We start from the raw sequence: 23,938 nt of genomic DNA, 5'->3' as shown, positions 1-23,938 counted from the left end.
GGCAGAATGCCCTCCTGTCCATGATGAAATATCCCCCATATTGTTTTTTATATATTTTGGTTTTAGTTTTTTTTATTTTTAAAGTTATTTAGGCCTCACAGCTTATGGGAGGATTGAACCTGGGCCCGCTGCAGTGGAAGCACTGACTTTTTTTTTTTTTTTTTTTAAGATTTATTATTATTTATTTTATTTATTTTTGGCTGCATCAAGTCTTAGTTGTGGCACGTGGGCCTCTTTGTTGCGGTGTGCGGGCTTCTCTCTAGTTGTGGTGTGTGGGTTTTTTTCTCTTCTCTAGTTGTGGTGCGCGAGTTCCAGAGAACGTGGGCTCTGTAGTTAGCATCACGCGGGCTCTAGTTTAGGTGCGTGAGATCGGCGCACAGGCTTAGATGCCCCACAGCATGTGGGATCTTAGTTCCCTGACCAGGGATCAAATCTGTGTCCCCTGCATTGTAAGGCGGATTCTTTACCACTGGACCGCCAGGTAAGTCCTGGAAGCACTGAGTCTTAACCACTGGACTGCCAGGGAATTCCCAAAACATTTTGTTTTTAAAGAATTGCAGACTCCCAAGGAGTTGCAAAAATAGTATGGAGAAGTCCCACGCGCTCTTCCCCCAGTGGTGACATTTTACACAACCACAGTCCACTGTCAAAACTAGGAAGTTGATGTTGGCACAGTACACTACAGGCCTCACTCAGATTTCACTAGTTTTAGTATGCACTCATTTTTTGGTATGTCTGTGTGATCTCTTATCAGCCGTGTAGATTTGTGTAACCACCATCACAATAAAAATACAGAACTGTCAAAAAAAAAAAAAAAGATACAGACCTGTCTTGTCAACACAGACCAATTCCCTCGTGATCCGCCTTTAAAGTCACCCCCACCTCCCACCTTCAGCCCCCGGCAACCACTGGTCTGTTTTCCAGCTCTATAACCTTGTCATTTTGACAGTGTTAGGGAATCATATGTAACCTTATGGGATTGGCTTTTTCACATAAGTTCCATCTGACCTGTTGTGTGTATCAACAGTTTATTCCTTTTTATTGCTCAGTAGTAACTCTAATTATCCAATATTATTTTATCATCCTTTTTATTTCTATAAGGTGGGTAGTAGTAGTAATGTCCCATTTGACATTCCTGATTTTAGCACTTTGAGTCTTCTCTCTTGTTTTTCTTGATCATTCTACCTAAAGGTTTGTCCATTTTGTTGATCTTTTCAAAGAACCAGCTTTTGGTTTAGTTAATTTTTTTCTATTTTCTATTTTGTTAATTTCTGCTCTGATCTTTATTATTTCCTTCCTTCTGCTTGCTTTAGGTTCAGTTTGCTCTTCTCTTTCCAGTGCCATAAGGTAGAAATTGAGATTATTGATTTGAGAGCTTTCATCTGTTTTTCATATAGGCAGCTATAAATTTACCTCTCAGTTCTGCTTTAGCTGCACTGTATAAGTTCTGGTTTGTCGTGTCTTCATTCTCATTCACCTCAAAGTATTTTCTAATTTCACTTTTGATTTCTTCTGTGACCCATTGGTTATTTAGGAGTGTGTTGTTTAATTTTCACATATTTGTGACTCCCCACATTTCCTTCTGTTATTGACCTCTAATTTCCATTGAGGTCAGAGAACCTACTGTGTATGATTTGAATTCTTGTTAATTTGATGAGGCTTTTTGTAGCCTGGTATTTGGTGTATCCTGGAAAATGTTCCATATGTCCTGAGAAGAAAGGATATTTGGCTGCTCTTGGGTGGGGATTTCTATAGATGTCTGTTGGTTTGTAGTGTTGTTCAAGTCTTCTGTTTCTTTGTTTATCTTCCTTGTTTTATTCATTATTGAAAGTGAGATATTGCTGTCTCCAACTGTTATTATTGAATCGTCTATTTTCTCCTTCATTTCTGTCAGTTTTTGCTTCATTTATTTTGGGGTTCTGTTATTAGGTTCTTATATGTTTATAATTGTTATATCTTCCTGATGGAGTGGCCCTTTTATCTTTATAAAATGGCCATCTTTATCTCTAATGACACTTTTATTTTGAAGTCTATTTTGTGTGATATTAGTATAACCACTCCCGCTTTCTTATGGTTGCTATTTGCATGTTAGACCCCTTTCTATCCTTTTATTTTCAGCCTATTTTTGTTTTTGAATCTAAAGAGTATAGACAACATATAGTAAGATCTTTTTCTTTTTCCAATCTGATAATCTCTTTTGATTGGATTGTTTAGTTACATTTAAGTCATTATTAATATAGTTGGATTTACGTCTTCCATTTTCCTTTTTGCTTTCTGTCCAACGTCTTTTGTTTCTCTCTTCCTCCTTTACTGCTTTCTTTTGCATTAAGTGAATATTTTCTAGTGTAACATTTTAATTCCTTTAATGATTTTTTTCATTATATTTTTGGAAGTATATTCTTAGTGGTTGTTCTAGGTCTTACCATATACATCTTAACTTACCAGAATCTACTTCTGATTCCCAGTATTATTTGAAGCAAGTTTATACTGATTCCATTTGAACAGGATTAATTAGGATTAAACTCATTTGATCAATGAAATGGCTTGGGTGACTTGGGTTTTTCAAGGATGCTGATGTGTCTGTTGGCCTCAATGGCGCCCTTCTTTTGTTTATTCCTTTTCACATTTGGTGAAATGAACGTCTCAAAGGATCTGTAATGATCAAAAATATTTGTGAAGCTCTGCCTTCTCAGGATCAGGCTTGGGAAGGCCCCGACTCCTGTGTCATCGCTCTCCTTGTAGTTTGGCCTTTTCTTCTCCTTTGCCCCATCTAAGCTGACTGGTTTGTAGCCCTGATCCTGCCTCAGGATTCCAAATCTGTGTCAGTGTGTCATGCCCACTCGGAGGGAGGTCTTTGGGGTTAAGGAGTACCCAGTGCAGGGAGGCCCAGGTCAGCCTCGAGATAAGTCTGCAAAGGCCAGCAAGATGGTTGGGCTGTGACTTGGTTGTTAGCTGTCACTCTTTTTGTGACAGCCCAGGTGGGCGGCCTGAGGGGTGGTGGTCAGGATGGCACCGGGCAGAGAACCAGGAGCAGACCGAGTGGGTGCCTCTGGTCACCAACAGCGTGGGCAGCCCCAGTGTTCTGGATGCATTTAGTTGAAGCTTCAAAACAGCATCAAAGTTTTGATCAAACGTTGAGGAGCTCTCGTGCTATTTTTTTTTCTGGCTTGGTGTATATTTTTTTAATAGCAACTTTATTAAGTATAATTCACATGCCATACAATTCACCCTTTTAAAATGTACAATTCAGTGGTTGTTAGTATATTTACAGGATGTGCAGCCATCACCACCATTGAAGTCTAGAACATTTTCATCACTCCAGAAGGAAACCCCATACCTATTAAATAATCGCTCTCCATTCCCCAGCCCAGACAACCAAATGCTGTAGTGTCTCTGGATTTGCCTGTTCTGGAGGCTTTATATAAAGGGAGTCACACATTGTGTGGCCTTCAGTGTCTGGCTTCTCTCCCTGACCATCATGTTCTCAGAGGATCTGTGTTGTAGCGAGGGTCAGTGCTTCACTCCTTCCATGGCTGCGTAATATTCCACCGTATGAATGGACCACATTTTGTTTATCTGTTCATCCATCGATGGACGTTAGGGCTGTTTCCACCTTTTTTGTCTATTGTGAATAATGCCTATGATGCATAATATGGACATTCATGTACAAGATTCTATGTGGACACGTTTCATTTCTCTTGGGTAGACACCTAGGAGTGGAATTGCTGGGCCAGACGGAAGGTCCGTGTTTGAGGCTTTAGGAAACTGCCAGACTGTCTTTCACAGTGGCTACACTGTGATACAGTCCCACCAGCAGTGTACGAGGGTTCCAGTGTGGCTTGGTATTTTTAAATTTGAATTAGGTTGGGGACCATAATCATTTTGGTGATGGTTTAATCCCAGGATGCGCTGCCTCTTTGCCCTGAGATCAGCACCCATCCACCCAGATGGACCAGCCAGGGAGCTGCTGGGAATGGGACCTCTGGGAATGGAGCTGAAGGGGTGGGACCTCTGGGTCCTGGCACGGCTCTCGAGGCGGCTCTGCGTCCCCTTTGTTTTTATAAAAGTGGTACATAAGTGTTGTCAGCAGAGACAGAAGCCTGTGTGAATTACAGATTTCCCCAGATCCTGCCACCCGAATAGAACCGTTCTTGACATCGTGGTGAAGGCTCCCTGGTCATTGCCGTGTGTCAGGTGGAGGTCTTTCTAGTTTGTTGACTCCACACTCCCCAGCGGACACCCTTCTATTTTGAAGGGTGTTTTTCAGTTATCCCCAGAAAGGTGGTCTGCTTGGATGCTCCTACGACAGCTGGGGGCCCTCATCATCCTGGCGACAGCCCCCGCTTTTGTGCCTCCTTCGAATCTGTCACCTCCTAGTCACTGCTTTTTTTTGAAATGCCAGTTCATAGCCCTCGCCCATGTGTTACACTGGGGTGTTTTTTTCTTGACTTATAACAGGGTTTCTCACCCTCAGCGCTGTTGATATCTCTGAGCTGGATCCTTCTGCGGGGGCCGCCCCAGGCACGGGGAGGTGTTGAGCAGCATCCCTGACCCCCACCCCCTCGATGCCAGGAGCCCCTTCCCTCCCCCAGTCCTGACAAGCACAGATGTCCCCAGATGTCACCAGGTGTCTGCTGGGGGACAGACTCGCCTCTGGTTGAGAACCAGTGTTTTATTATAACCCTTTCTATATTAGGGCTGTTAGCATCTTCAGCATTATACGTTTTTTCTCAGTTTCTCAATTTATCTCCCGGCTTTATTTCTGATGTGTTGTTACATAGAATATTTTAAAGCTTATTGCCAAATTTGTCATTTCCTTTAAAGCGCCTGGTCTTGTGACCTGCCCAGAGAGGTCTTCCCTTCCCTGAGATTACCAAAACACTGGCCCACTTTTTTTTCTCCTGCATTTTTATGGGTTTTAGAAGGACCCACAGTCTGGAGGCCCCGGGTGGGGACAGAGCTGTGTGTTTTCCACGCTGCTCTCCTGTAGTCTGCACAGGCTGGTGAGGCTCGTGGTTGGGACACGGATCTCGAGCTGGGCTCCCCTGTTGCTAGCTGTGTGATCACTGCCCCGTGCCTCAGCTTGCTCATCTGTGAAATGGGCTGTGAGAGCAGTACCTGCTTCCTAGGGTTTTGGGGCTGATCAGACATGCCAGGTGCTTAGAACCGGGCCTGCACATGGTGACCTGTGCCCCCATCATCGGCCTTTTTATCTGTCCTGGTCATCCCTGACCCGTGCACTAGCTCCAGGGTAAGCTCCAGGCAAGCTCTAGAAGGGCAACGCTGTTTGGGGAGGTCAGGGAACCTGTCCAGGGTCCCCAGAGCCGTGGGTGAGGGGCAGGGTCCTCTCCGGGCTCAGAACGTGAGCACACCTGCATTGTCCGGCCCCACAAAATTACGAGGTACCTTTGCAGAGAAATAGGAAGATTATTTTGTCAGTGATTATGGTTTTAAATGGTTAGTCATGGAACATTGAAGACCTGTACACACGAGTAAAGAATGGGCTGGTGTCTTGAGCGTCTGCAGGGGTGGCCTTCTGGCCGTGTGGGGAGCTTGCTGCGGTGCCACACCCCCTCCCAGGGTGCCGGTGTCCGCCCTGCTCTCTGTGTGGCGCCAGCCCCTTGCCTGGGCTGTGGGCTGGGGACAGGTGGTGACCTTTGCCCAGGCTGCGTCCCTGACCCCCTGAGCCTAGTAAAGACGTAGGTGGGCTGGCAGGCCCTGTTCTTGTCCACGATGTTCCAAAAGCAGGTGCTGGCAGCCTCCTTGGCTCCCTGGCCTTTCACCCACGTGCTTCCTTTTTTTGTTTGTTTTTGTCTTTTCAATCCAAGTGCTTCCTTTCTCTTTTTTGTCCTTTTTGAATAAAAACTTTCAGAGACGTAATTTCAGATTTCCAGAAAAGTTGCAAGAATGGCACGAAGAATTCCCAGACACCTCTCACCTGGCCCCTAGGAGTTAACCTTTCACTGCAGCTGCTCTTGTTCCTTTTCTCTCTCTCGTCCTCTCTGTCTGCGCATTTCTTCCTGAACTGTTCCACATACATGCCTCTTTACCTCTAAATACCTCAGTGGGCATCTCTTCTGAACAAGGGATTCTCTTATCAAATTATCAGAACCAGGAAGTTAATTCTCAAAATTCTCAGAGTCCAGGCTCACACACCGCGTTAATACGTCACGTCGCTTTTGTTTCTGTTTATCTGGATCAGTTCCTGAGTCTGTCCTTCTGGCTCGTGGCTTGGACGTTGGGAGAGTACAGGCCCGTTATCCTGTGGGGCGTCGCTCGGTGTGGGTTTGTCTGGTGGTCCTCTCACGTCTGGCAGGAACATCCCAGAAGCAGTCTGGTGTCCTTCTCGGAGCATTGTCTCTGGGGCCCACATCTGGTGGCATCAACCTGGCCCACTTGGGTAACGGGGTGTCTTCCAGATTTCTCCACCCTGAAGTTACAATTTTACCATTTGTAATTGGTAAGTTTCTTGCAGGAGGTCCTTGGGGACCTTGTAAACATCCCGTTGTTCCCCCCACATTCACTGTTTGTTTGGGCAGCCGTTGTTGATTCTCGCCAAGTAGGGATCGTCTAATTCCACCATTCCTTCTGCATTTATTAGTTGGCTTTCTACTGTGAAGAACAGCTGTCTCTTCTTCCCCATCTGTTTATTTATATCAGTGAGGACGCATGGGTCCTTAACTGATTCAGTAGATTGTAATCCATTGCTGTCATTGTTTTCGGATGCTCTAGTGGTCCCAGATTTATCCAGAGGTAGAGCTCCCTCCCGCTGGCTCCTCGTGTCCTTCAGGCACGTGCCCACCAGTCTCTGGGCACTTCCCTACTTTCGGGCACAGTGAGGTGGTCCAGGCCCATGCTGTGAGCTCCCACGTCAGCTCCAGGCTTGACTGCTTCTCCAAGGAGCCCTGGTTCTTCTTGTGGACAGTGCATTTAGAAACCAAGATCTGGGTGTTCAGTTGCTCATTGCCAAGGGGGTGTCTTTGCCTCTGGGCCCTTTTGCCCGGGAAATAGGTGTGTAAATAAATACACATGTGCATACATTAGTGTGTCTGTACATGTATCGCACAGACACCCACATCCATTTCTGCTTCTACCTATATACACTAGTGCCACGAGTTCACACCGACACCTCCACTTCCAGCCCTTTGTTCGTGCAGGCTGCCTGCCGGCCTCCCCTTCCCTTTTCTGTAACTCTGTCTCTGTCAGTGAGAGCCCTGCGTCACCCACAGTAAAAGAAGCCCCTGGAGTAAGTCAATATTTGCTTTATCTTTATCTCAAAAGCACATAGTTCCAAAACCATGCTTAAAAGTGACATGGCTTAGTTCTTTCTTTTCCTCTTTATTGTGGTTGTATTATGTACTTGAAATACCGTTTGGTTTGCTTCTGTTTGTATTTCATTGTAGGATTCTTCCCCCCCAGCCCCCCACAGTTCTTATTGATTTCATTCATTCCCTCATTCATTTAGTATGTGGGACATTAGCATGGTTCAAGGGTCAGAAAGGTGTCTGGAGAGATGCATCATCACCCTTCCTCGCCCTCCCTCCTGCAGGAAATGATGTCATTAGTTTATGTCTCAGAAATGCAGAATTGTGTGTGTGTGTGTGTGTGTGTGTGTGTGTGTGTATATATATATATATATTTTTTTTTTTTTTTTTTTTTTGGCCACGCCTTGCGGCTTGTGGATCTTAGTTCCCCAACCAGGGATTGAAACCATGCCCCCGGCAGTGAAAGCACGGAGTCCTAACCACTGGAATGCCAGGGAAGTCCCAAGTATGTTTTCTTATACATGGAAGGTGGCACAGTGGGGATCACTCTTGCACTTTTCTCTTTTCACTGCGCAGCGTGTCCTGGAAACAGCTTCATCTGGCCATGGAGATGTGCCCGCCCTCCTGCACAGCTGTGTGGTGTCCACTGGGGGCTGCAGCACAGTTAGCCCAGCCTCTCCCCTGTACGTGCGTTGGGCTTGTTTCCAGTATCTTGCTGGTACAAATGGTGCAGCAGTGAATGCCCTGGTGTAGAGGTATCTTCATATTCTTGGAAGAGTATCTTCAGGGTCGATTTCTAGAAGTGGGATTGCTGGCTCAAAAGATAAGTGCCAAGGTGTGTGATAGCTTCTGGCACGTTCCCTCCTGGGGTGGCGGATGGGTTTACTCTCACTAGCACCGAGAGGGTCTGGTCCCACAGGCTCACTAGCAGGGTGTGCTGTTCTAGTGGAAACGTACTTGCTGATCTGAGCCGTGAGAGATGGGGTCTCAGTGTAGTTACTTTTATTTATTTAAAATTTATTTTTGGCTGCATTGGGTCTTCGTTGCTGTGCGCAGGCTGTCTCTAGTTGTGGCGAGCGGGGGCTACTCTTTGTTGCGGTGCACGGGCTTCTCATTTTGGTGGCCTCTCTTGTTGCAGAGCATGGGCTCTAGGCGCGCGGGCTTCAGTAGTTGTGGCACGCAGGCTCAGTAGTTGTGGCTCGTGGGCTCTAGAGCACAGGCTCAGTCGTTGTGGCACACGGGCTTAGTTGTTTGCGGCATGTGGGATCTTCCTGGACCAGGGCTCGAGCCCGTGTCCCCTGCATTGACAGACGGATTCTTAACCACTGCGCCACCAGGGTGGTCCCGGGGTCTCAGTGTAGTTTCAGTGAGCATTTCTGAAATTAGGAGTGAGGTCGAGCATCATTTCATGTGTTAAAAGCCAGTTTGATATCTTTTCTGTGAATAGCCTGTTTATGCTTTTCACCCACTTTTCAGTTGGATTTTTGACGTTTCCTCATTGATTCAATTCCACCCTTACCCAGTGCTTTGAGGTGCCACCCTTGTCTCCCCCCACTCCCTGATCTGTGATTCCTCCAGCCCCTGGAGGAGGTCAGGCTTTAGAAAGACACATGCACATGCTTTCCTTTCCAGCGTGATAGGTGTGCCCCGCAGGACATGGTTGATCCGAAGTGCGCCCCACAGGTCATGGTTGATCGCTTCCAGGCATCTCAGGTTCTCAAGATCCAGCTGGAACCTTCCCATCCCGGTGCTCCCGACCCTGCAGAGGCAGGTCCTGCAGAGGAGTTGGGGTGGACAGGTGGGCTGTGTGTCCAGAGCATAAAGGCCTAAGAACAGCCGGTGGAAGAAGGCGGGTATTTTTTTAAAAAGAGACATTGCCAGACTGCCCTTGGGAGCAGTCCTGGGTGGGCACTGGGGGCATGTCACCAGATCTGCCTTCCTTGCCCGAGTGAAGCTCTTAAATGACAAAGCCCATGACAGCTGCCATATACGAGGGTTTACTGTGTGCCAGGGTCTCCTTCCGGTGCTTTTGTCTGTGGCCTTGTTTAACCTCCTGCAACCCCACAGTAGGGCACGGTGACCCCCACTTGACAGATGAAGAAACCGAGGTGCAGAGGTTAGGAACTTGCCCCAGGTCACACGGCCGGCTGGGACCCCTCGGGGGCATCTGTGCTGGTCTCTGCAGCACCGCCATGGTCTCCAGAGAATGGAGTGGGATGTACCATGGGAAATGTGATCACAGAACTGTGTGTGAGGCTCTGCCACTGGGGAGCGGGCTTGGGAGGCCCCCTCTCTGGGGTTTAGCCTCTTTTTGTCCCTCACTCCATTGCTATAACGTTGAGCGTCTTCTCAGGTGCTTGCTGGCTGTTTGTATATCTCCTGCAGGGAGGTGTCCATTCAGTTCCTTTACCCACTTGTGAATTAGGTTGTCTTTGTTGTTGTTGACCCATAAGAGTTCTTTATCTATTCCGGATACAAGTCCCTTTTGAGATCTAAGGTTTGCAGATATCTTCACCTATCCTGTGGGTCGTCTTTACTTTGTTGATTATGTCCTTCGAAGCACAAAGTCAGTTTATTTATTTTTTCTTTTGTCACTCGTTCTTTTGGTGTTGTATCTAGAAACCGTTGCCTAATCCCAGGTCACAAAGATTAATTCGTGTGTTTTCTTCTAGGAGTTTTAGAGGTTTAGCTCTAACGTTTAGGTATGTGAGTTAATTTCTGTCTGGTGTGAGGTAGGGGTCCAGCTTCTTTCTTTTGCACGTGGACATCCAGTTGTGCCAGCACCACTGTGGTAAAGACTGCTCTTTACCCCTCGGACCGTCTTGGCAACCTCACTGAAAACCAGCTAACTTTAAATGTGCAGGTTTATTTCTGGACTGCCCTCTCTCATCCATTGAGCTCTCTGTACATCCTGAGGCCAGGACCACATTGGCTTGATCACTGTAGCTTTGTCACCCCGAGTTATTTTATATCTAGTCTCTGGGGCGGACATTAAAGAAAAATGATATGGTTCTTACATTTCCAGGAGATGAGATCAGAGCCTTCCTGGGGTTGGGATCCAGACAGCCCAGGGTGCCCGCCACCTCCCTAGCTGAGCCATTGCCACTTCCGCAGTTGGATTTTGTTGTCTGTGAGGATACAGAGGATTTGGTGAGATATTTGTAAACGAGAGGCTCTTTTCCCAGTCTGTAAAGACTGATGAAAATGTCAGCTCTTCAGGTCTCTCAAACAGGAAGCATCTGAAACCTGCATTCGGCAGGTTGGGTCTTTAATCAGTCCTGAAACTGGATTGCAGGCTGGCGTCAACTTGCTTTCTCTTTTCTTATCGGTTTGGATCTTTTTACAGCCAGACTCTCTTCTTCCAGCTAAAACCTGCTGTGCAGTGAACTTCAGAGGACGGAGATAGAGGTTGTTGTGTTTTTTTTGTTTTAGTTTTTTTTTTGCTTTTGATATTTTATTTTGAAATAATTTAAGAGGCATTGAAATGTTGCCGAGACAGTACAAAGAGTTCTCGTACCTTCCAGCCACGTTGCCCTGATACTAACGCCTAACGTAACTGCGGAAGGATGACCTGAAGTAATAACAACAGATTTTATTAGGATCCCACTGGTTGTCCCTCTCAGCCCCTTTTCTGCCCAGGACCCAACCCGGGACCACACGGTGCAGGCGTCAGGCTCCTTAGGCTCTTCCAGACTGGGGCTGTGTCTCAGTCTTTCCTTGTGTGTCGTGACCTTGACACTTCCGGAGAGCACTGGTGGGGGATTTTGTAGCGTCCCTCTCCTTGGCTTTGTTTCTCATGGTGACACGAAGGTTATGCATTTGAGGGAGGCTGCCCCAGGGCGATGTGCTGATGTGTCTCTTTGCCTGTGGGGTCAACCTTCACCCCTCGGTTAAGGTGGCACCTGCTTGGAGCCTCTGCCGGAAGGTTGCAGGTTCTTCCTCTGGGACCTCGCGACAGCACACCTGCTTCTCATAAACATTTGCCTGTCAGTTTCAGCGTCTGGTGGATCTTTCCTGCAGCAGGGATTACCGTACAGATCTCACGGCGCATTTATGTTGCCTTCACTCCGTCTGCATTATGATCTAGAATTTTTTGTGGAAGAGAGCTATCCCTTCTCCCCCACTTCCGTTACATTTTGACTCTCACACCAGTGAGGGCCGGCGTGTGTTTATGGCACTCTGTGGGTTTATAGTCGGGCCTGTCACTTCCACTTGTTGGCCTCGCTGTCCTCGCTTTGGTCGTCCGGTGCCCCTTCACGGCGCTCACGTCCTCCTGGGAGTCCCCATCTTCTATGAGTATTTCCACCCTCCCTACTCCCACGAGGGGCTCCAGCTCACCTTGGGAGCAGCGGGGAGCAGGCCGAGTTGGGTGCTGAGCCCTCCTGGATCAGATAACATACACAGGCGAGGAGGGGCTCCCTGCCTTTGTGGGCAGAAGCTGCCCGTCAGCTCTCTGCCTCTCGGACCCCGGGCCCAGCTCCCAGGCCACCGTGGGCGGTGTGGGTGGACCCATCCCGAGGGCTAGCCCTAGGTGGCCCAGAGCTGATAGGACCAGGGGCCCAGCTACCCCTGCCCGGGGTGGGGAGGCCAGGCCTGTGGGGTCCCACCGGTACCAGCAGCCGGTGGCAGTTCCTGGTGCCTCAGCGTGTGGAGACAGCTGGCTCTTCCCCCTGTTCCTGCTGCTTCTTCCCGGCCCACCTGCCTGCCTTTTGCAGAGGGTGGAGGAGCCATCAGCGTCTGCGGGGCGGGCACCTCGGAAGAGCGACATCATCCGACTGTCAGACGGCGCCTTTTTAAAGGAGAAATGGTCAGAGTGTGCCTCTTTGGGGTGGTGCTGTCTGAGGCCTTGGGTCGCCGCTCAGTCTGTCCCCTCAGTGCAGCTGGACGCCTCCTGCCCACCCCGAGTTCTCTTCTCGGTGCCTGGCTTTCCTGGGAACCGCTACCAGGCCAGCGGCCCAGCCCTGCCAGCCTGGGCAGCAGGAGGCACCAGGGCCTTTCTGTTTTGTTTTCCTTTTAAAAATTACATAGACTTTATCGTTTAAACAGTTGTAGATTTATAGAGAAATTGAGAGCTCTAGGGAGAGTTCCCTACCCCCCTGACCCCGACACCCAGTCTCCCGTTATTCCGTTTTACATGAGGCAGATTCGTTTGTTGCAATCAGTGAATCTTATGAGTACATTCTCGTTGACTAGGGTCCTGCTTCATTCCGTTTGCCTTGTTTGCCCCTGTTGTCCTCTTCTGTCCCAGGACCCCATCTGGGACCCCTGTGACATTCAGGTGTCTCGTCTCCTCGGGCTCCTCTGGGCTGTGATGGTTCCTCAGACTTTCCTTGTTCTCGATGCTCTTGACGGGTTTGAGGAGGGCTGTGGCCAGAGATTTTGTAGAATCTCCCTCAGTAGGAGCTTGTCTGCTGTTTTTCTCACGGTTACATTGGGGCACTGGGTGCTGGGAGGAGGACCACCTGTGAAGGGCCGTCTCATCCTTCATCTCGGGGTGCCTGCCGTCAACGTGACTCATCACTGCTGGTGTTGACCTCGGTCCCCTGGCTGAGGTCGTGCTGCTCAGGTGTCTCCACTGGAAGGTCACACCTCCCCCCTTTCCATACTGTCCCTCTTGAAAGGAAGTCACTGTGCCCAGCCCACACTTAAGGGCCCCCTGATGCCTCAGCCCTGGCTGCCCTGTGCCAAGTGGGCTGTGGCCAGGCCCCTGGTGTCTCAGGGCCTCCAGGGTGGTGACAGGCTGGCTACGGGGAGCCCTCAGTCCTTGCGGGAGCAGGGGAGGCGGGTGAACCTAGCCCCGCGTGGACATAGGTCAGGGTGGACAGAGGCCTTGCCTTGGCTGTGGCCTGAGGGCTGAGCCTTAACCTCAACCCCAGAGCTTCCAGCCTCCTATTTTGGGGTCAATGCTGTCATCCCCCAGAGCACGAGGGCAGGAGGACCCCGCAGCCATGGGCAGCAGCAGACTGGGGTCTGTCCAGCCGAGGACCACAGGCTCGGGTGGCCTTTGCCTTGCAGCCCACGTGCTGTGCGTGGGGTGGCCCATCGTCCACCTGGGGAGACAGTGTGCAAAGAGGTAGTGACAAGTGACCAGGGAGACACATGACCCCATCAGATGTGAGTGAAAGTCAGGCCAGCTATTCTCAGCGGGGAGGCCTGTGGGCAGTGGGGGTGAGAAGGTCCTTCTCCTCTGTCATCGGGTGATGTACGTGGAAGCCGCCGGATCAGTCTCCCTTTGCTGCGGTAACAAACGACCACAGACTCAGTGACTTAAAACAATGCGCGTTTATCATCTCACCGCCCTGGCCGCCAGAAGTCCGACATGGGTCTCACTGGGCTAGGATCAAGGTGTGGGCAGGGCTGACTGATCCTCTGGAGGCGCCAGGGAAGAATCGGTTCTTCGCCATTTCCGGCTTCTAGAGGCGCCGCACCCTCGGCTGGTGGCCCCTCCTCTGTCTTCAGAGCACATTGCTCTGACCTCTGCCTCTGTCATCAGTTCTTCTCTGACTCTCACCCTCTCGCCTCCCTCTTAGAAGGACTCTGGCGATGACACTGGGCCCCCTGATAACGCAGGATCATCTTCCATCTCGAGATCCTTAACTTGGACTTCCCAGCGGTCCAGCGGATAAGACTCCGCACTTCCAATGCAGGGGGCCGGGTTTGATCCCTGGTCGGGAAGCTAAGATCCCATGTGCGGCGCGACCAAAAAAAAGAAGAAAAAAGATGTAAAAAAAACCATCCTTAACTTCATCCCATCTGCAGTCTTTTGTCACCAAGGAGAGCATAGTCACAGCTCCCGGGGATTAGGATGGGGACATCCTTGGGGGCCATTGTTCCACCAGCCACAGCCATGTGGAGACATGCCAGATTAATTGAACCCCCAGAATTCTGCTCTCGTCGCTGTCAGGGGCTGGCGGGGCTGCGGAGCAGGGCAGGTGGCAGCGGCCGAGGAGCCCTTGGGACTACATGTGGCCCTGGGTGGCTTAGCTGGTCCAGAGGAAGAGGCGAATGCCCGAGGGCCAGTCATTCCACAGCTCAGTGTGGCCTTTCAGCCTGGGGGCTGGCACCTGTTAGAAGACAGTGAAATCAACGTAGTGGGTTGTGCCCAGTAATTTTAAAAACCTGATTAAAAAAAAAGGTAGAAAAGGTCAGCACACGTTGCCTGTTTTTGGGACTCGTGCTATTTAGAGCTCCTGGTGAGTTAGGGAAGGTGTGCAGGACCAAGTTCCACACCCCCAGGGCACCCTGGCTGAGCTGCCCTGCAGCCAGGTCCGCCCCCAGCAGCTAGTCCAGCTTTAGGCAGCATGTGCAAAGGCACAGGGGCAGGGAGGGTCCGGCAGACGCCGAGCCGAGCCGTCAGCTCAGCTCAGGTGTGCGGGAGGTAGGGGCGGGGAGCCCAGTGAGTCGGGGCAGCTGGAGCCCAGATTGTCAGAGGCCCTGGGGCCACACCCCACGTTTAGAGTCTTGTCCTGTGTGCATTCAGCAAGTGACCCTGAGCCTGGCTGTGAATGCCGTGGTGGGGACCCTGCCCCCCGTGGGGTCTCAGCTGCACGGCGCCTGCCACGCTCTGCCCTGTGCTCTCTGCCCCCCGGGAGTGTAGATGGCGGTCACCACGCAGCAGTTCCTGTCCGACTGTCCTCCTTGGAGCGGCACCTTCCCTGCCTGCAGGGGGGTTCGGAAGAGGCAGAACTTCCTGTAAACCTCCCAGGAGTGCCTGTACCTTAAGGTTTCCAGAAGCATCATTGGTCTGATTTGATTGTGTTTGGAGGCTCTTGCTTCCTCAGCTACCGATGTTTAGGAGCTGAGAGCTTAAAATGGGCCATCGCTGGAAGCCTTTAGTGGGGCGGGTGCTCATGGTTGTGGATTTTCATGTTCTTGGAAACATCGCAACAGAGGCAGGCATCCCTGGGCTGCACGCTGCTGCTATGAATGTAATTTGGAGTTAAGACTTAATCAGGCCATCGTTTTAGTTAATTGTGCTTTTGTTTTGCACATTTTAGGAACCATCGCTATTGCTGGAACCTGACAGAAACCCTAACAGAAGCCGGTTATTGGACCATCTCCCTGCAGCCTCACTCCCCACTGTGTACCAGGAACCTTGCAGTAAGTACGTGTGCGGGCCCCCGGCCCCAGGGCTGCTGGTGGAGAAGGCGGCCCTGTTTGGTTCTGAGCTCCTGGGGTGTCCAGGGGCCAGATGCCTCTAGAGGAGCCTGGACCCCTCAGCGTGGCTGTGCTGGATGTGCCTTCTCTCCGCGTCTGCACTCTGGCCCCTCAGCATCTGAACACCTGTCCCTCACTTCTAGAAGCCCTGAGAACCATAGTGGGTTTGGGGGGACTCCAGGATGGCCCAGGATGAGCTGCCCTATCTGTGTCGTGTCCCTGGGCAGGACACCACTTCTGGCTTCAGAAGTGGTGTTCACCCCAGGGGGCATGTTCACCCCACCTCACACCCTGTGGGAGATGATGACCAGTCACAGGGAGAGGGGAGGGTCTTCAAAAATGGAGGATTATTATTACTATTTTTAAAAATTAATTAGTTAATTATTTTTGGTTGCATTGGGTCTTCGTTGCTGCGTGCGGGCTTTCTCTAGTTGAGGCGAGCGGGGCCTACTCTTCGTTGCGGTGCGCGGGCTTCTCACTGCGGTGGCTTCTTGTTGCGGAGCACGGGCTGTAGGTGTGCGGTCTTCAGTAGTTGTGGCTCGTGGGCTCCAGTAGTTGTGGCTCACGGGCTTAGTTGCTCCGTGGCATGCGAGATCTTCCCGGACCAGGGTTTGAACCCGTGTCCCCTGCATTGGCAGGCGGGTTCTTAACCACTGTGTCACCAGGGAGACCCTGGAGGATTATTTTTCAATGCTTTGAAAAGAATCCCATGACCCAGCTGCTTCTGGGTTTCAGCTCCAGGGTGTCCCCCTTCTCCTGGACTTTTCTAATTAAGCAGGGACAGAGGGTTCACAGAGGTGGCCTCTGGAGGTGGCCCAAGGGGGGTCACTGGTAAGAAAACAGGGAGCAGCCTGAGCCCCTCATGGCTGGCACCCACGGGCAGGGGCACCCAGGTGGAGGGGCGCTCAGCATGGGACAAGCAGTTCCCATGCTCCTGGCCACAGCGAGGAGAGCTGGCTGAACGAGAAGGGCTTGTGTTCAGTGTTGACCTTGGGCGAAGCCTCCTCCCAAGGCCACGTGGCTAATGAGGGCTCAGTGTGGACTAGAACGTGACCTTGTCTGTTCTGCCATGATTTAGAAACCCAGGAATTGGGCCGTGGAGCTCAGGTTCCCCTTTACAAGCGGTGGAGTGCAGGGTTTGTTCCTTAAAGGGGAGATTTCAGGCATCTGGGTCCGGGGCCGGCAAACTGCGGCCCGAGGACCACTCGGCCCACTCGGCCTATTGTGTGTTCTTGTAAATAAAGCCTTATCGGCGCACAGCTGCTTCTGTTCACTTGCGCCTTCCTCCTCACGGTGGTGGAATTGCGTGGTTGTGACAGAGGCCGCGTGCCTGCAAAGCTGCAAATGTTTACCGTGTGGTCCTGCACAGAGAAGGTGGGCCGTCCCCAGTCCCTGCCAGCTTGTCACTGTCTGGGGCTGGGTGGACCAGGTCCTCGTCGACTGGTTTAGAAATGGTCAGTTCTGACTGTGTGTCCCAAAGCGTTGCTTTACCCTTAAAGCTTATGCTTTCTTACAAGACCGTCAAGTCCCTGAAACTCGGTTATCCTCTCTGTATCCCCATCTGCACGACACATTCTGCGTACGTAGCTCGCCCTGTGCGGTTAACTTTTTAGTAATCCCTCACAAGGATGCTAGTCATCTCCCTCTGTCAACCCATTTTATAGCTGGAGAGACTGAGCACCAGCCCTGAAAGGCGTGAGAATGTTCTGGGCTGGGGGAAGAGTGGGAGGTGGAAATGAGTGAGGCCACGGGCACCTTCCCCAAAAGGCCTCGGGCGTTCGCGGCGATCAGGGTGCTCGTGACAGATGGGACAGGTTGACTGCGGTCTGGCAGGTGCCAAACAGGCTGCCTTGGACTTCAAAAAAATTAAGTTTTATAGAGATGTAATTACATGCCATAATGGTCACACCTCCAAGTATACAATTCAGGGAATTCCCTGGCGGTCCAGTGGTTGGGACTCCGCACTTTCACTGCCATGGGCACAGGTTCAATCCCTGGTCAGGGAACTAAGATCTCACAAGCCACACAATGGAGTGGACTAATTAATTAATTAAAATAAAGCATGCAATTTAGTGGTTTTTAGTACGTTCACAGAGCTGTGCTGCCACCCCACCGTCTAACTCCATCTAACTCCAGAACACCGTTATCAGCTCCCCAGAACCACTGCACATTCAGCAGGCACCCCCCCTCCCTCCCTCAGGCCCTGGCAACCAGGAAGCCACTCTCTGTGTCTGTGCATCGGCCTGTTCTGGACGTTTCCCATCATTGGAATCACACGCTGTGTGTCCTCCTCCGTCTGGCTTCTCTCACCGAGCATTGTGTTCTCAGGCTCCATCCACGTTGCAGTGAGTGTCAGTGCCTCTCTCCTTTTCATGGCTGAGTGATGTGCCCGTGTGTGGAGGGACCACATTTGGTGTATCTGTCATCTGTAGATGGGCAGTCGTGTTGTCTCCGCTTTTGGGGTTTTATGAATGACGCTGCCGTGAACGTTCAGGTGTCTGGGTGGACGACACCTAGGGGTGGGATGGCTGGGTCAGATGGTGGCTCCATGCTTCGCCTTTCATGCTCCTGGCCCCCGTGGTTGGGTTCCTGTGAGTGTGAAGAAGCCTCTCCCAGCAGGTCCCGCTCCACCCTGTCTCGTTAGGAGCAGGATCTGAGCTGGAGACATGCGGGTTCAGTTCCAAGCAGAATAGCTCCACGCGGGAGGGAGAGTGCAGGCCGCCCCAGGCCGTGGGTGGGCTTCTCACCCAGCCTTCTTCCTGCCCCGAGCCCTCCTGGCTCTTTGCTTTTTCGCTCATTTACTTCATTGTAAGGATTTCTTCCTCCTCAACATATTGCTTGGCCTGTTTTTTCAGGTCTGGTAGCTTTTTCCTGCCTTTTTTTTTGTGTGTGTGAAAAAAGCACCCAGTTTTGCATCTGTGAGCACAGACAGGTGACGTCTCCGGGCTAATAAAAGATGCCCCTGTCATGGGCTGTGGGCGGCCCCGCCGTGGGCACTTCCTCCGGGAGGGTTGTGACAGAGAGAGCTTTTTTCTTTAAAGTTCAAAGGTATACTAAAGATCAAGAGAAGAAGGTGGCCTCAGCGCCGGTTTTTAGGAGGAGAGGCGTGATAAATGTTCCTCGTTTGCCTCCGTCTGTTTTGAGCAAGGCCCCCGACCACGGGGGACAAGTTGCTATTTATTCATTCATTCTCTCTCTGCAGTTTGGGGGGTACCTAGGTGGAAGGATTGGGTGTTGAACCAGGACACTGTCATTTTAGAGTCACGCGAGGTTGTGACTCAGACCACGATATTCACGGGACTTTGCCCCATGTGGCTTCTTGAGGCTTCCGTGGCCAGCGCTGTTGGCCCTGCGGCATCTTCCAAAAGCGTGGCCCTGATCGTCGTGGTCCCCAGGTGTCGCACACTTGCTCTGGGATTAGTGAAGGGGCTCTGGCAGTGTGAGGGGATTGGGCCGAGCCGGGCCCCTGGGGATTCCCAGGGCCTGCCCTTCCCATGCCCAGGCCTCCTGGGGATGGGGCTCCCGGGGGCTCCCCAGGCCATCATGCAACCCAGCTTGTGGTTCACGCCTCCTGGCTCCTCCCCACAGCTCGGCCGAGTGTCTTGGGGGCTGACGAGGTGTGAGCATTGGCACCAACGTGAAGATGCAGGCCAAGGTTGTCTGGGGTGCGAGCGGCCAGAAAGGGCTCCTTCGGCATCACTGGGGCCTCTGGCTGTGCCCATGAGTCAGCTCTGCAGCCAGAGGGTGGCTCCAGGCTCTGTGCTCTGGAGCGCTATGCATGTCTGAGTCGTGGGGAGGACGTGGGGGTCATGTTGCAGCCCACTGGGTATCGCTTGGTCCCCTTCGTCCTCTTCTCGAAACTGTGCTTTTGTCTGAGCGACTAGGCAGATGTGCTTGTCTTTCCAGGACGCATCTCACAGCAGCGGTCCCCTGTGGGAGGGGCATGGTGACTGTTACTTATCTCTTTGTGTGATGGATTTTTCACGTGGCTTTTGAGGCAGAGGGAATAGCGCTCCTTGAGGTGCCCACACCCTAATTGTGGAACCTGTGAAGATGCTCCCTGACATGAGAGGGACTCTGCAGCCTGGATGAAGTTAAAGATCTGGAGATGGGTGCTCACCCTGGATTAGCCAGGCGGTCCAATGTCATCACAGGGGTCCTTCTAAGAGGGAGGCAGGGGAGTCAGAGTCAGAGAAGGGGATGTGGTGATGGAAGCAGTGGTCAGAGAAGAGAGGCAGAGAGAGACCGGAGATGCTGTGAGGATGCAGGAAGGGGCCTCGAGCCAGGGATGCGGCGCCTCTAGAAGCTGGAAAAGGCGGGAAGCCTCAGAAAGAGCACAGCCCACTTGAGATCCGGGAGGGACTCCTGGCCTCCAGAACTCGGAGATGAAGTTGTGCTGTTTCAGCCACTAGGTTTGTGGAGATTCTTTCGGCAGCAGTAGGGAACCAACGTGCAGGGCTGCGGGCGATTCTTCCTTTGTGCCTTTCGGAGTCGGCGTTGCTCAGATAAATGTTAGCATGGTCCTGGCCTTGTGCGCGGGGCTACCCATCCACTCCCCGCCGTGCCCACACAGCCCGTCCGGCCAAGCTGCCTTCCTCACATCTCTTGTCCTCACATTTCTCAGTTGGCCCTTCTGACCTTGGCCTCCCGCCTTCCTGGGTCTGGGCTCTCTGCCTGCTTTGTCCCTCTCGTCACTGTGGCTGTTTCAGTCCAGCCAGTTCCATGGGGTAGAGCCAGATCAAGGCTGGCATCCTTGCGTCCTTCGCGGGCTGCTCCTGGAGCCTGTGCTCCACCCCCGGCCCGTTCTCTCCTGCTCCGTGGGGCCAGCACGATGACACCCCCCTCCCAACGCCGATCTGGCTCCACAGGCCAGGGGGCAGGGGGGACAAAGTGTTCTCTGACACTGGGGCTGGCGGGTACGGTGGGGCAGCACTAGTTGCCCCGAGCGCCCCCTGGGCTTCAGGCTCTGTGTGATCAGGGAGCATGCCCAGCTTGCAGGGAACCTGGGGCGTAGGGGGTGCTCCCAGCAGAGAAGGATGAAGTGGAGGACGTTCTACCGCCAAGCTTTTCCCTGTATGAGGGCACTTGATGAGCTGCTCTCGGGACACGGGGATGGAGTGCCAGGCCCACACCCGGGGGCCGGGGACAGGGGCTGGGGGCCTCCCGTGCTGCCTTCACGGTGGGTTTCCTCTTGAGTCTTGGTGGAGGGGTGCTGGCTCCTCCTGGGGCCTGAGCCCGCTCAGGGGCCCCTCAGTCATCGTCTCCTGTTGGGAACTGGGCTGTGGTGGCAGGAACTGGGCTGAGATGGGAGCAGGGCCCGGGGCTGGCTGGGAGTCACGGGAAGGCTTGGGGCTTCACCTGATGGCAGGTGGAGGGGAGGGCCTGGGAGGAAAGAGCTGGGGGAGAGACGCCCCCGGGGCTGGGGCACAGGCCCCGCAGAGAAGAACTGGGGGCACTTTGTGCTCAGAGAGCCCCCGAATCCTTTTCAAAAACAGTGCACCCCTCAGAGTAAAGCTTTTAGTAGGGTGACATTCTTTTCAGAGGACGCACCGTCCTGCATATTGAATACTGTATTCTTGTCAAAACCCCAGAGTTGCAGATTCCAGCCATCCAGTTTCTGGAAAACATCTGCCATTGGACCTCAGAAACCCTTAGTCCCCAGAGCCCCTCAGCCAGGAGGATGTGGCTGCCTGTTGGGGAAATGGCGTCCCTTACCAGTCATCTTATTTCTGAATTCTGGCTCACGGACGGACAGACAGAGTGCACCCGGCTGTGGGAGACCCACGCCTTGGGGTGTCTCTCACCCCCCCCGCCCTGAGGCTCGCAGGCTCAGCGCACCTCGCTCTGTCGGGCTCCTGGCGGGGGGCATCAGCCCAAGGCCGGAGTCCAGATCAGGAGAGCCTTCTGCCCCCGGGAGGAGCAGCTGTCAGGTTGGGGCGGGAACGACCCCCCCACCTGGTCACCGTGCTGCAGCACAGGTCGGGTGGTAGCCTCCACGGGGGTGGCCAGAGTGTCCCCCATAGCCCAGCCCGTGAGTCCCCCAGTTTGAAGGCCGCTGGGGGAGGTGCCGGTGCAGCAGCCCAGGAGGGCCTCTCTGGGCTGGACTCATTTGTTGGGACCCAGAGAGCGGGTGGAGCCCTCCTGTCACCTGTCTCTGGGTGAGGAGGAGCCGTCCAGGACAGCTGGGGAACTGCCCCTCCACGCGTGATCACGCTCATCCGTCCCAGGCAGCGGACTGCGAGGGCTGGGCGAGCGTCAGGCCGGGAAGGCCAAGGCGTGCAGGGTCTCCCCATACACAGAACTTAAGAAAAATCATCGCTTTATTGAGAGGTAATTCACAAAGCAGACAGTTCCATCCATTTAGAATGTGTAAAATTCAGTGGTTGCAGCCTATAGGCATGCCTGCGCTCAGCCTCAGAATCAGGAGTGGGAAGAAAGGGCCGCTCTCTTTCCTGTTAGAGGCTTCAAGGGCTGGGCCGGGGCGGGGGCGGGGACAGGGACCCACCAAGTGTCTCTGGAGGCCGCACTTCCTGTTAGAGAAGGAACCCAGCAGACGCCTCCTCCGTGGCCGGGCTGCGGGGTGTCCTCCGTCTCTCATGGGGTGGGGGCTTGGCTCTGGGGGAGCCCTTCTGCGGGCTGAGGAGTTGAAGGCTCCAGGCGCCCACGCTGCCAGGCAGCCAGAGGTTTTGTTTATTTATTATTATTTTTTTTGGCAAGTGCAGAACTTTCTTCTTTCCTTCTCCCCTACCCTAATCTCTGTTTCTTTTCTGGGGGTAGCAGCTGTATTGAGATAGAATCCACCCGCCAACCAGTTCTCCCACTTACAGCACACGATTTTTTTAGCGAATTCAGAGTCCTGCAGCCTTTACCACAATCAACTTTGGAACATTCCCATCACTCCATAAAGAAACCCAGACCTCTTAGCCTGCGGTGGCCTTCTGTGCCTGGCTTCTCTCGCTGAGCATCGTGTTCTCAGGGTCCATCCATGTTGTAGTGAGTGTCAGTACTTCTCTCCCTTTTATGGCTGAGTGATGTGCCCGTGTGTGGAGGGACCAGTTTGTGTACTGTCATCTGTTGATGGACACTTGGGTTGTTTCCACCTTTTGGCTGTTGGGGATCATGCTGCTGTGAACATTTGTGTACAAGTTTTTGTGCGGACATATGTTTTCATTTCTCTTGGATGTATACCTAGGAGTGGGGTTGCTGGCTTGTGTGGTCAGTTCCATGTTTAACTTTTTGGGGGACTGCCCCATTTTTACGTTCCCACCAGCTGGGAGTCAGGGTTCCAGTTTCTCACCAACACTTGTTGTTATCTGCTTTTTCACTCTAGCCGCCCCAGTTGGGGGAGGTGTGTGTCACTCTAGTTTAGATTTGCATTCCTCTGATGGCTGATCACCTCAAGCATCTTTTCATGTGCTTACTGGCCGTTTGAGTCTCCTCTTTGGAGAAATGTCTATTCAAGTCGTTGGCCCACTTTTTAATTGTGCTGCTTGTCTTTTTACGATGAAGTTGTTAGAACCTCGCATTTTGGGCGTGGCACTGTCTGGTTAAGAGCACATTCCTTTTGTTATTTTTAAAGTATGTGCACGTCTGATTTTTATTTGCCTTCCTTCAAAAAACGTGTCAAGGGTTATGGAGTGTTGGGATTATAAACCATTTGAATTTTCTTCTTTATATTTACCTACTAAAAACTTTACTGCAACCGGCATGAATAAGACAAAAAAAAAAAAAAAAAGAAAACTGCACATGATCCACTGCTGAGCTGAATCTGGATGACAGCGGTGGCTGGAGGAGCATATCATGCCAGGTGCAGTGCAGGAAACTCTACCTGCTGTCGTATCACCTGCTTGCTCCCCCTGCCCCCCAGGGAAAAGCGCTCCTGCGGTTATGTTTAATGGGTGAGAGAACTCTTGTGGGCAGGACCCCGGGGCTGCCCTCCGTCTGCCCAGGACAGGCTGGTCTTGGGGGGGAGACGGGTGTCCTGCCCCACCTCATTTCCCACCAACAGTGCCTTGTGGGAGGGCAGGCGGCAGCATCCGTGGCAGGGTGGGCCTCTCTCGTGGTGACACAGCTGGCCTTGAGGGGGAGCCTGTGTCCTCCTCCCCTGCTGGGACCGGCCTGGCCAAGAGGAGAGTTGCTGTTGCAGGTGGTCCTGGTGCCCATCACCCACAGCGGGTGGCGATGTGTTGGGAGACTGGCATGGTCGCAGCAGAGCCGGGCTTCCAGGCATGCGCGATGCCCCCTCGTGAACTGTGCAGAGTGGACACACCACCCACATAAAACGTGGAGAACAGGGCCGGGGCTGTTAAGCGCTGATGTGTCCGCCGCTTCCGAATCTGGGCACCATCCGTGGTGGGCTGCGGAGCTGGCCTCTGGCCCTTTGCCCGGCCGTCGGGGGCTTGGGACGAGGAGCTGAGACCCGGGTGATCGTGTTCCGGCTGCAGGCCTCAGAGGACGGGTTTGATGGCCATGCAAGACGGGTGGGCGGCACGGACCCCCTCTGCTGCTCTGTGCGG

General features: G+C 52.5%; 1 protein-coding gene across 1 annotated transcript in view; it reads left to right on the top strand.

Moving 5' to 3' along the window:
- KDM4B (lysine demethylase 4B) overlaps positions 1-23,938 on the top strand; it is a 128,756-nt gene that overhangs the window by 8,419 nt on the left and 96,399 nt on the right. Inside the window, exon 2 of the mRNA XM_033854605.2 lies at positions 15,263-15,369. Coding sequence (XP_033710496.1) covers positions 15,263-15,369 — 107 coding nt within the window. The remainder of the gene's footprint in view (positions 1-15,262; positions 15,370-23,938) is intronic.

Source organism: Tursiops truncatus, chromosome 3 (genome assembly GCF_011762595.2).
Source record: "Tursiops truncatus isolate mTurTru1 chromosome 3, mTurTru1.mat.Y, whole genome shotgun sequence".
Taxonomy (NCBI): domain Eukaryota; kingdom Metazoa; phylum Chordata; class Mammalia; order Artiodactyla; family Delphinidae; genus Tursiops; species Tursiops truncatus.
Note: the sequence above shows the minus strand (reverse complement) of the source record. Positions and strands in the feature narration are given on the sequence as shown.